At 40.7% G+C, this 12,096-nt stretch overlaps 1 protein-coding gene across 1 annotated transcript in view; it reads right to left on the reverse strand.

Annotated features, from left to right (window-relative positions):
• Positions 1-12,096, reverse strand: part of Klp61F (Kinesin-like protein at 61F) — a 72,592-nt gene that overhangs the window by 20,884 nt on the left and 39,612 nt on the right. Inside the window, exons 8-10 of the mRNA XM_071592712.1 lie at positions 6,196-6,378; positions 4,730-5,001; positions 1,254-1,393 (exon numbers count right to left, since the gene is read on the reverse strand). Coding sequence (XP_071448813.1) covers positions 1,254-1,393; positions 4,730-5,001; positions 6,196-6,378 — 595 coding nt within the window. The remainder of the gene's footprint in view (positions 1-1,253; positions 1,394-4,729; positions 5,002-6,195; positions 6,379-12,096) is intronic.

Here is a 12,096-nt window from a genome sequence, read left to right on the forward strand (position 1 = left end):
TTTCAATTGCTTAAGATCTTAGCTATGTTTTACACAGGTCTCTACTATGCCTTCAACCCATGGGCCCTTTAGGAAGTCCTTGGATAATCCAAGAGATTGCTTGCCTTCAACAGGCTGTCGTCAAAGTTTCAGTTAAATCCATCTAGTGGTTTCATTTTCCTAAATGATTCAAACCATGAACTTCTGTTTTTATTGAAAAATGGAATGAGTTTCGTGGAGTACTTTAACACTTCTATTAAAAAGTCTTAACACCGACAGAGAACAGAGCTGAGTTTAATGAAGTTCATGGTGCATCTGCTCTGGTGTCTGCAACTGTTTACAATTAGTAAATGAGTTTAGATGGGGCAAATGATGAACATTGTTTGGGATGCTCAGTGAAAGGGACTTCCTCCAAAATGAATTACAAAATTCATGGTTATGTTGTTTCGAGAGATCAATGAATCAAAGTTTGCGAAATAGTTGAGGCCGCAGGCATATCACAATGTACAGTGTTTTCAATTTTGCACAAAAAATGGACATGAAAATAATCACAGCAAGGGCTGCATTTGCTCTCAGCAGAAAATATCCAATCTGAGGCTCGTTTGGGGCAAACAGGTTTCTCCATTCATACATAAACGTGGACGAAACATGGATTCACTACTACTATCGACACAGTAAATCAAAACAGTGAAACATTAAGGGTGATCCGACTCAAAAAAAAAAGCAATGACTGTGAAATGAGTCGCCAAGGTGATGGCCGCAGTAAATAGATCCAAAAACATTAAACAATAAGTGGAGAGTATTAAGCATTGTTATTGCACCAGTGAGTGAGAAAAGTTCAGAAAAACCATCCTCACTAGGTAAAGAAAACAATTCTCTTCTATCAGGACAATGCATGTGTGCAACAAGGATGTAAATCAGCGCAGTTTCAATGACAAAAATTATGGAATGTAATATCTAATTATTACAACAGCCGCTGCATTCCCCATATTTGGCCCCAGTGACATTTTTTTTCATTTCCCTTAACTTAAAAATGTCTCATTTCAATCCACCAGCAATCCTAATTTTTAGACTACTGACAAAAGTTAAAAAGCCACACTGAAAATAATACAAATTAAAATAGAATTAGCCAAAAGAATATGTTTTTAACATAAAAACAATTTGCTGTTTTATTTTTCCATAAGGACTTATCAAATGACCCATATAAGATCATTATTTCATGGCATTACAAGCCCATGGCTCCCAATTTGCATCAAAATTGTTTCAGTACTCACCCAGATTAGTCCTCAAATTAGCACAGAACTGCGAATGCTCCAAAACCATTTGCTCAAGGGAATCTTCCATATGGCTCACATTCCTCCGGAATTTATCACGAAATTGCTCGCCTCTGTTCTTGTTGCCCTCCTCAATAGATCTGGAAAGAAATAACATTCTGCCATCACTGGTATTACATTAATTCCTAACCAAACAACCAACAAGGCATTAATCATCGTGAAAGGCTCTTGGGAACCTTCACCAATGTTTTCCCTAGAATAAAACCATTGATTACACCCCTACAGGTTTACAAAAGCAATTATTACCTGCTCTCATGTTCTACTGGTTATTATGCACTGACTTTTACCAAATATACTGAAGGACTTCATTCCAAAAAGTGATTAGTTAGCTAGTTAGTGAAGTGTTAGAAATGAAGAAACCATTTTTTCAAAAATATTTTATTTTTCAACATTTTAGGAAGACACTTCTACCAATGTTCTGGCCATTTTTTTAACCCCTCCAAAAAATAGGATTTGTCGAACTCTCCAAAATACACCTCTGTCTCGGCGTTAGCTTACTCATTTGAGCCACATTTTTTCCCTACGAGTCTTCTTCATGTCAGGGAATAAGAAAAAGTCGCAGGGAGCCAGATCGGGTTAATAGGAGGGGGGTGCGGCAGCAATTCAAACATAGTTCATGCAGTTTTCGAAGTTGACAGCCGGATCAGCATGTTGTCCACCGTGAGCAATTGCGGCACCCATCGGGCCGACAATATTTTCATCGCCAACTTATCATGTAAAATATTTATTGCCATTTCGGTCGACATGGCCTCTGCTACTTAGTGCGATTTCCCCGAGAATCATGGCGTGGACTTTTTGAATGATTTCCTCAGTAACCACATCTGCCGGGCGTCATGGTCGCTTCTCATCAAAAACAGATGTTTGCCCATGTTTAAATTCGTTGAACCATTATCTCACTGTGGTCATAGACGGCGAAGTGTCCCCATTAACAGCATCCAACATCCAAAGAATCATGGCGTGGACTTTTTGAATGATTTCCTCAGTAACCACATCTGCCGGGCGTCATGGTCGCTTCTCATCAAAAACAGATGTTTGCCCATGTTTAAATTCGTTGAACCATTATCTCACTGTGGTCATAGACGGCGAAGTGTCCCCATTAACAGCATCCAACATCCAAAGAATCATGGCGTGGACTTTTTGAATGATTTCCTCAGTAACCACATCTGCCGGGCGTCATGGTCGCTTCTCATCAAAAACAGATGTTTGCCCATGTTTAAATTCATTGAACCATTATCTCACTGTGGTCATAGACAGCGAAGTGTCCCCATTAACAGCATCCAACTTTGCTTTTATAACTCCTCGTATTTCTTCCCTTCCAAAAACAAAACGCGAATTACCAAACGATACTGCTCTTTTGCCATCTTAGCGAAAATCACGAAACATGTCTTACTGGAATGGCTGCCAAATCCAAACCGACCTTTAAATCAGTCTGAAATTTGTTTCGCCGCTGTTTGATAGATGGCAGCACACGATGATAACAAACTTCCTTCAGGAATGCCTTTTGTCGTAAAACACGGGTACTTATTGAACCGCCCTCGTATGTACTCTCTCACCTCGTCTCCTGCCGTGTTACAATCATCCTCCTCCATTAAATGTCTTCTCCCAGCGACACCTACAAGTTTTGCACAAATTGGTTGCATATCATGCCTATTTCTTCCCCCTACAGTTAATTGTTGGCACGCAAATATGATCAATTTCGTTGGTTCAGCTGTTATCTCTAGTTATCTTTATCACTCACCTGCTCAATGTCTACTGCTTTCCTTTCCATGATTTTGTCCAATACAACTATCATGCTTTGCTGCCCCCTTCCCTTCCATTGCATATCCCCCTGTGTTTATTATAGTATATTATATTTGCTCGTCCAGCGGATGCCCAAGTACAATACTGAGAACACATGAAAGGTGTACATGACACCCGTCCATGGGATGCAGAGGGATTGCTCCAGTAACCAGGTTAAACAATATGAATGAGGAAATTTGAAAAATAAAAATGAAGTTTCACTGAATCTGGTTTTTTTTAACAGTCAACATTGTCAAGTACAAAACATAGGATTTTTACCATGCCATTACATACAAATGGATGCGGTGGGAGGAGATAACTGCAGATGAGAATTGTGAAATCCTAAACAAAACAGCAGGGAAGGCTCTGGAAGATAATTACAATTCCACAGAGGGATTCAGGTTCAAAAACTAACTTTCCATGTGTGTGGTCTAGTTCTAAATTTCAGCCATAAATACTATGCCTTCATCAGGAGTAACCTACGACTTAATCCTCAGGCCATGTAGGCACCAATACAATGTAGAGTGCAGCACAAGACTGTTGGGGACCATATATTCATTCAGATTGTCACAGTGCAGGCAGACAGCTTTCAAGATCGAGGCCAGCAGTGGCAGGAATATGCCTCTTGATATGGGTAATTAATTTCATGTTACCAATTAATGAGCCATTCTTTCTGGCAATGAGGCTAAATAGAATTTAAGTATATAGACGAGTGTTACCTATTCCTGGCCCAGTGGTCTCTCGGCCCCATTACAGTCGAAACTTGGCTCTGTGCAACTTTTGTTTTACCGACTGAGGAGAGGTGTAAGGAAAGCATTGGGAGGCCATGGAAAACATCAAAAAGCATGTTACGATGTTCCCGAGAGAAGTTTACGTCAAGCAATTTCAGGGTGCCTTACAGACGTGGCCGACATCTACGCAAGTGCATTCATGCAGGGGTAGAGAATTTGGAAGACTTTTAAGCATTTGTTCAAATACGATCAATAAACCTTGTACTTAACGGAGAAATATGACCATGCGAATTACTTGCATCATGGACCATGTATATCTTATTAGTTAATCGTGTTATATTATTATATTCTTGATGGTTTCCAGCATAACTTCATGGAGTCTATTCATATTGGAAATGAAAAAATGGTAACTTTGTGAACCCGCTGAATATCAATTCATCCTGATAATTTATTCATGCAAATATCACCCAGAGTTACCATTATGCAGGAGACAATATTGGTTGAAATATTAATCACCAATGAAAAATATCTTCGCCAATGATCCCTTCAAGACTACTTTCCTATTTTCAAAAGAAAAGCAGATTGAAGGAGCAAGTTAAGGTAATGCAAGCAAAGAACTACATCTGTGGCATATAATTGAAGACATACATTGGCAGACATGCAGGTCCTTTCAATTGTGGAGACCTCAAGGGTTTTTCAAGGGAACATTGCCCCTGGCCCACCAAGTACAACAGACGGTGGCTGCCGATTAAAATGTAGGATGGGGAGCCTTAGTGACACAAAGGCTTGAAAACCCTGACTAGATCGAAGGTGGACTCGAGATGCATTGCCTCATTTTATGCCACAAGACAACTTTGCTTGCACAAACAAGGAGCAATGTGATTGGTGGATAGGAACTATGCATACCTTTTCCTTGATAGTTTATCATGCAAACGGGCAGCATCCAATGATGATACATCTGCTGCCTTCATAATCGTAGATGCCTGTTCATTCAGGAGTCTCTGCTTGTCCTCGTGGTAATTGACAAGATGCTCTTGTAACACTTTCTGCAGCTCAGTGGACACCAAGACAGACTTGGTCATCTCCAAGCAATCCTCAGTATCCACGAGGACCTCAGTTTTCTGAATCAATTCGCTCTGCTTTTCATTTATTTCCAAATTCAATGTTGAACATAATTCCTACAGCCAACAAAAGTGACAAACATTTAGAAGAGAAGCACACACACAATAACTGATAAATCACTACAGAATGTTGCAGATCATGCACGAAAGTGAATTAGCTATTGGGATTGAAGCTTGGGCAGTTAAAAGTTCCCATAATGAGAGGTAAAAGCCATTTACTCTCCATTCTTTTGCATACAAAACCTATATCCTAGTCACGTGAAAGAGGTTCAATAATTGATGGTTTACGGTGTATTGCTTTATGCAATCGATTCACATTGGAAATGAAAAATGGTAACTTTGTGATTTGATGGAAAATTTATTTCGATATGACCTGGGTTTCGATGTTCAACATCAACTTCAGGTCTAAGAACAAAGAAATTTGTGTAATTAGATTTATTATACCTGCGATTGTTTAACAAGAAGCAATGTTCAATGTAAGCTCCCCTGTATTTTAATACTTTCTCCTCTGTCGATCACTATAAATTGGGTCCAACCTGACCTTTAGAAATTAGTATGTAACAAATAAAATCCCATGTAGCTATCATTAATGCTCTTAGCCAAGGTAGGTTTCGGCTGGACAAAGCTGATACAGCAGTGCAATAATAAATCGATTTGCTTCCCCTATAAAAGCTCAACCTGACATCCAGCACAATGATGTACCCTTCCCAATTTGCTCATTCTTCCTTCTTTCACCCTATTCAATATGCCTTCTCCACAACAATCCCTTCCCTGTTTCCTCATTGTCTTCCCTCCCGTACGTCACAGTCTAAACTAAACCTCAATTGGAAAAAATTGTGTACCACACAACAGAATACATTTAACGTAAAGTGTGTTTCACCCACTTGTGGCATCATCAAGCACACATTGCTTTAAATTATAGCACAGGAATATATATGCTTAAGACAGTGAAAGAGAATTAAAAATGGCCAGAGGTTCAGGAAGGGCGATAGGCTGATGATAGCGGCCTGATTTATTTTGGAGCCAAAGCCAATTTTTTTGGTCAACTATGTGTAAAAGAAAAAAAATTGGAAAAATACCCAGGCTGAATTTTCACTATCAGCTTGCATACTTTTTTGTAACAAGAACACTTCCTAACTATGAAAGGTCAGCACCACTTGCATTAGCCAACACCAAAAGCTAAATTATGGGCTAATTTGGGACTAATCTAGACTTGAAAATAATTTTTAAGAGTTATAATAAACCACTTGCCTCCATCTTCTCCATCTCCTCCTGCAGAGCTTTTATGTGAGCATATTTCTCAGAATTCTCTCTTTCCAAAGCAGATACTTTTGTATTTAACTTTAAGTATTCTTCATGATCCATATATATACCATTTTTCTCCTGAGTTGCCGCTAAATCTTTTCGCAACCTCTCTATTTCCTCTGTGTATTCCTGAAAATATGAAGAGCAAAAAAATATCATTAATATGTACCATTAGAAATTCATGCAACATGGGAATGCTAGCCAACTTTACATAAATTGAATATGGCTATTCAACAAAGAAATACTTCATGCAAGTCCATCCTAGAACAACACTGTTTTCAAGACATTTTCTGCAAGTCAACCGCCACAAAACAATCAACAATGTTAAAAAATAGAGATCCAAGAGAAATATGAATATTGACTAGGATTTGATTATGAATAACAAGTTGAGGAAGTCAAAAGTCAAGAAATCCTTTATAGTGCAAAGGATATTTTGGAGCACTACGTCACTATGAATTACCGTTTAGATAATGTTTAGCTAACTTTGACATGATTGCCACTTATTTCACAAACAACACTTTCACTGCCATTCACTTCAAAATTCCTTAATTTTTTTGGGGTCATATAAGTCTAAAATCATTTTATCATACCGTACATTCAAAATGAAGAGCACCATGAATGTACCCAATTCAAGTATTATAGACTAAATAATCCCAATTTGCAAATCATATGGTTTTCTTGCACAGAGTGCTTTAGTCTAAGAATTTCAATAAATTAAGAAACATTTACAACAAATATTTACCAGCTACCATATATCAGAGAAAAAGGATTTCCACAAACATGTTAGTGTTACACTGGTAGTCTTTATATATTTTTAACTGCCTAGGCAATTGAAGGCCCCATGCCGCAATCTTACATTGTGCCACCTACTTTTAGCGATCAGAAGATCTCTGGCATAATATGATAACCTGCCCCAGTTTTTTCTGTGGTATCAACACAGTATAGGAAATGAATGGACCTGTCCAAATTCAACGGATAAATTCACAATAATATAACTTCAGAATTGTTTTCAACAAAGAAAAGAAAAATATTGCTCATATGAAGGATAGTAATATACCATACTATTTCACTTGAAAAACAGCTTCTTCTAATCACGGATTGTTTGATGCCAGTGTGAATCACCTAAATTATTGAATTCCTGATTACACACACAGGCTAGAGCAAGTTGGTGCTTTGTTTTAAGACAAAGTAAACCATATCACCAAGTAACCTTCCAGTTTTCCAATTCATTTAAGAATCTAACGCAAACATGATCCAACCGAATTTCACCAAAAGAGTAAATTTGTCGACTTTTCAAGGGTTGCCAGATTTTTTAGATTAAAGGATCACTGTTTTTGAATTGGCTAAGTAGTTGGAACAAAATAGGGAAACTAGGCTCATTATTACATGAATTAGATACAAAAGGTAATGCGACTCCTTGAATCACTTTATAGAAATTCCGACCACGTTTGGTTCTTTAGTAGCTCAGTTGGTAAGTACAAGCAGGAAGATAAATATTGAGCAAATTGAGGACATAATCAGTCTATAATCCACTCAAATTAAATTTCCATCTATGGAATGCATCTTTAAATACCTAGCATTCTGTACGGCTACATTAGGTATTGAAGTAACATGCACAACCCTATTTATAACCCATACCTTGAGAGGTAATCCATTATTTTTCTTCCGACTCCCTTGTTCAAGGAAAATTATATTTAAGTTTAACTCGAGCAGTGAAAAATTGATTGACTTCAGTTAACACAAAAATGAGCATCCTTTAAGAGGAATTCAATGCATTACAATCGTGAGAATCATTCAGAAAACAGTCTCTCAAGCTCAACTAACTAGTTTTTTTTAACAAACTATGTACATAGGTTCTATCATGTTGGAGCAAAGCCCTTTTCTTTTTGGAATGATTAGAAAATGCTATTATTATTAGGTAATCAGTCGGTTGAGGTAGGTTTCGGGTGGACATAACCACCAGATCTCTCTTTTCTCTCCGAGGAAAAACAACCCAGCACCTACCATATGCTTCCCTCTTTCCCTTCACATTCTGTCCAACATCCCTATCCTATTCCTGCCCCTTCCTCGTTTTCCTAACATTCTCCCCTCTATCCCAGTCTTCAACATCCCACAGCCGATCAATATGCTTTGCATCCTTTTTCCATGCCTGCTTAGGACATCTTACAAGAATCTGCTTGCCTCATCCACCACGCGTAGCACTTCCTCGTTCGTTTTCCTTTCTATCCATTTCACCTCCTCCAAACCAACAATTCATAGGCCTCCAATCTACGCCTATCTTCCTGCTTCAGGCACCATGTTCTGTACATGGCTACACTCTACATCCAAGTTTAGAAGGGCCGTTTCTTAACATCCTTACTCTTCGTACTACTCATCCCCATAATCAAAACACTACTCCTGAAAGCTTCTTTGCCCAGTGCAATTCTTATCCTTAAGTCCCTACTGCTATGACCATTTTGGTCCAAAACAATTCCAAGATACATATCCATTCATCTAGTTTTCTGGTTAACGAGTGCATTTTAAAAACAAAATGGGTTTAAACCTACAATGATTTACAAGTATGTAAATTATTATTTAAATTGTCAGCCGGAAAACCAGTTTCACTCTTATCTTCCGGACTTCAGCCCGCTTCAATTCGATGCAACCAAAAACAAACCACCCCTTTCCACAACAGTACCGCAATGTATGGACGTCCAAGTAACGAGTTAAGTCTGCGATTTCGATGAGGGGCGACACCACCGCCAATAGCAGTTACCACAATGCTCGTGACGACGGCGGCGCCACTGTGTCGGAAGTGGGACCATGGGAGCAGAAGTAGGGGAGCAGCGGTGGCTTCGCCGCAGTCGGAGGAGGCGACACAGGAGGCCACGCACAACAGCCAGCCGTCAAGGCTAGAAACATAGTCTTAATGCAATGCGCGAAGAGGCCCTCCACGAAGCAGCTGCGAGAAGAGACGAGCGTCCCAAGCACCGTCGCCATTTGAGATTTGATTCTCCGAGTACCTTGCTCCGTCCTTTCACCAATTCCAGAGCTGGTTGGCCATCCTAGCACCACTCTAGGCTTACGCCGTTCCCTCATTCAGCACAATTTTTGTTTCTTCTGCTCAGTTTCCTCAACGTGGTGTGCCTTTTTTTAAATCGCAATTACAACAATTTCACCATCGCTAATAATTTAAATTCATAATAGAAGATGATTACCGAAATTTTCCATCCATTGTGAAACAAAACTTTGACCATCGTTGCTTCGCGATGTTTACAAAATCCAACAATCCCCACTCTCGGTAATACGTCATTAAGTAAAATGTTTCGAGTGCATGACAGCGGCACCTACTGCTACCAGCGCTGAATTAGGTCCGGCATTATTGTGATCCTCTTCTGATTTCCATCTGGAGATTGTTAGCATCCCTCCGAACCACTACGCCTTCGTAAGCCGCTCGTCAGGCAAACAATCATGCATTTGACCGAAGGGCGTGTCACAGCGGCGGCTTCCCTTCTAATAACAAATTCTCTTCGTGCCGAGGTACATCAACTGGTTCTTATCTCCCTCATTGTGCTTTAAGTCCCTCCATCCTCTCCATAATAAATTTCTTTCCTAATTTCATAATTAGTGACCAGCATCGTCTTCCAAGACCTCTTCAGTCTCTTCCATCGATCCACGCGTCTCGGAGCCACGGGCGCCATACCCCCACAACAATTATTTTGCAGGTCACTTTTCTGCCCTACGTGCACCCCATTGCATACTTAGCTTATACTTTTTCAAGAGGCACAAAAGAAATAGAACCGATGAAATATTACTCCCATACTCCCAGGGCCCGTCTCTCAATGCTGAAAGTCCTGACAGTTCACTCATTTGAGAGATATTTAATAAACCTCTGTTTCAATACAAAATCACACATTTCAAAGGATATGCCTTTTCGCACGTAAAATAGAAAACTTACGAATATTTTAGGGGGTATATCGGGGTGAGGACGAGGGACCAGCTCGTCAAGTTCCGACAGTCACCCACTCAGATCAAAATCTTTCCATGAAAATTTTGAAGCAACCGGAGGGCTGAAGAGCCGAGCGTTGCGTAATTTTTGGGAGGGAGGAAACTGTGTATGGCGTACTGCAAGAGGAGTCTAAAAGAATGGTAGGGGGTAATGCACGGATGGCACCTTTTGGACAACATTCACCCCGATTAGTGAATCGGCGCGAGAGACTTGAGCATTCTTAAGATCAAATGAACGAAAGATGAACAAATCAACGGCAGAACGACGTTTGAAAAAGCATTATTCCTCTCGCTTTCCAGATGTGAGCTCGGTTGGTGGCAGGATTCGTCGTGGAAATGTGACGAGAGACTCATTTGGGTCCGAGGGGTGAAGAGTGTGTGGGGAGGTGGGGGGGGGGGGGGGAAAGACTCAAACGGCAAGAATAAACGGTGACAATCACACTTAATCTTTAGAACGGCCAGCCAATTGGAGGCAACACCCAGAATGGGAGGTCAGAAAGGAGATCCAAACTTTTACGCCTTTCGCATAAATTTAGTTACGGTTAGAAAATAATAAACCAAAGTGACTCACCCTTCAGAGAGGGGGGGGCAATAATTAATGGGAGGCTAAAGAAATGCTGACGGCACCGTCCATTAACCATTCGCTCAACGGACGCTCCGCTAACAATGAGAATTTGCCACAAGACAGGCGCGCCTGAAAATATAATGGCTAGAGGAGCTGCTATTTCAACATTACGTTTTGACAGGTAAACGAAGGAGGAGGAATGGATTCGTCCCAAGGTTTGCCGCATGGCGAAAAGGCCGCCGAAAATTATCGTCGTCGTCGTCGCTGGAATGAATGATGCTCAACGCAAAACGCTGCCGTAAGGAGTTCGATCCCTAAGTCGATGTACCAACCAAATTCACGCCCTAACTCCAAACCATTTTGCACTTTACCCTTTGTTCCCATGCCCACGACAGCTGAAGGTGACTTAACCCCATGGGCCACTCGTAATTGTCAACCTACACGTCCCAACGACCGAGTTCGTGTCTTTATAGGGAGACGAAGGGACCCATAGTTGGACCCGGGGGCATCCGTCCCTCACCCTCTTCCCCTCCTACTATGCAAGGGGACCCAAGGAAGACCCTGCGGTGTGCGAGGGGTCGAAACCCCTTGGAATCCTATCCCGCTCTCGAGGGCCGTCTCATCCGGTTGTAGTGTTTAGCAAAAAAGACCTGCGGGTACTCAATTCACTCAAAATCGAACAGAGCGAATGGGTAACCAGCAGTTTCGAGTAGGCCACCTTATCGAATTATTCTTTCTTTCGAAGAGTTTTTTCACCAACGTCTCACTAATTGTCTCCAATGGCCAACTTAAATGTTACCGAAGGCCAAAATTGAGATTTCATATCGTGGACTAGACCGTTATATGAATGTCGGACAACGTTATCAGAATAACTTCGTCCGACGGCGGTGGGGTCATATTCGGGTCAAAATTTAGCGTGGTGTGTATTTACCCCCTACCACAAACCCAAGCCGCGGCTTGCAGGGTACATAAATCAAAAATATTAACCCCAACGAATCGACTGGGTCCGATCAAATACCACCTCGTACATTGAAGTAGCTATCATCGGAGCTGGCGCCGTATTTAGAAATGATATTAAAAAATGTTCGGTTGACTGGCCCACTTGAGGCTTGATCGTTCGGAAAACCAACTGACTAAAAGGATTTTATCAATTCTTCGCCGACTTCCATTCCCATCCTTTGTTCTCTCCATGTCTCTTTAACCATTTACGCCACATACAAGTTGAAAGGCATATGCGATACTGGACACCCTTGTTTTTCTCATTATCTTAACACTGTCCATCCCCCACTCGCACC

Source organism: Hetaerina americana, unplaced genomic scaffold, assembly GCF_022747635.1.
Source record: "Hetaerina americana unplaced genomic scaffold, ioHetAmer1.1.p SCAF_5, whole genome shotgun sequence".
Taxonomy (NCBI): domain Eukaryota; kingdom Metazoa; phylum Arthropoda; class Insecta; order Odonata; family Calopterygidae; genus Hetaerina; species Hetaerina americana.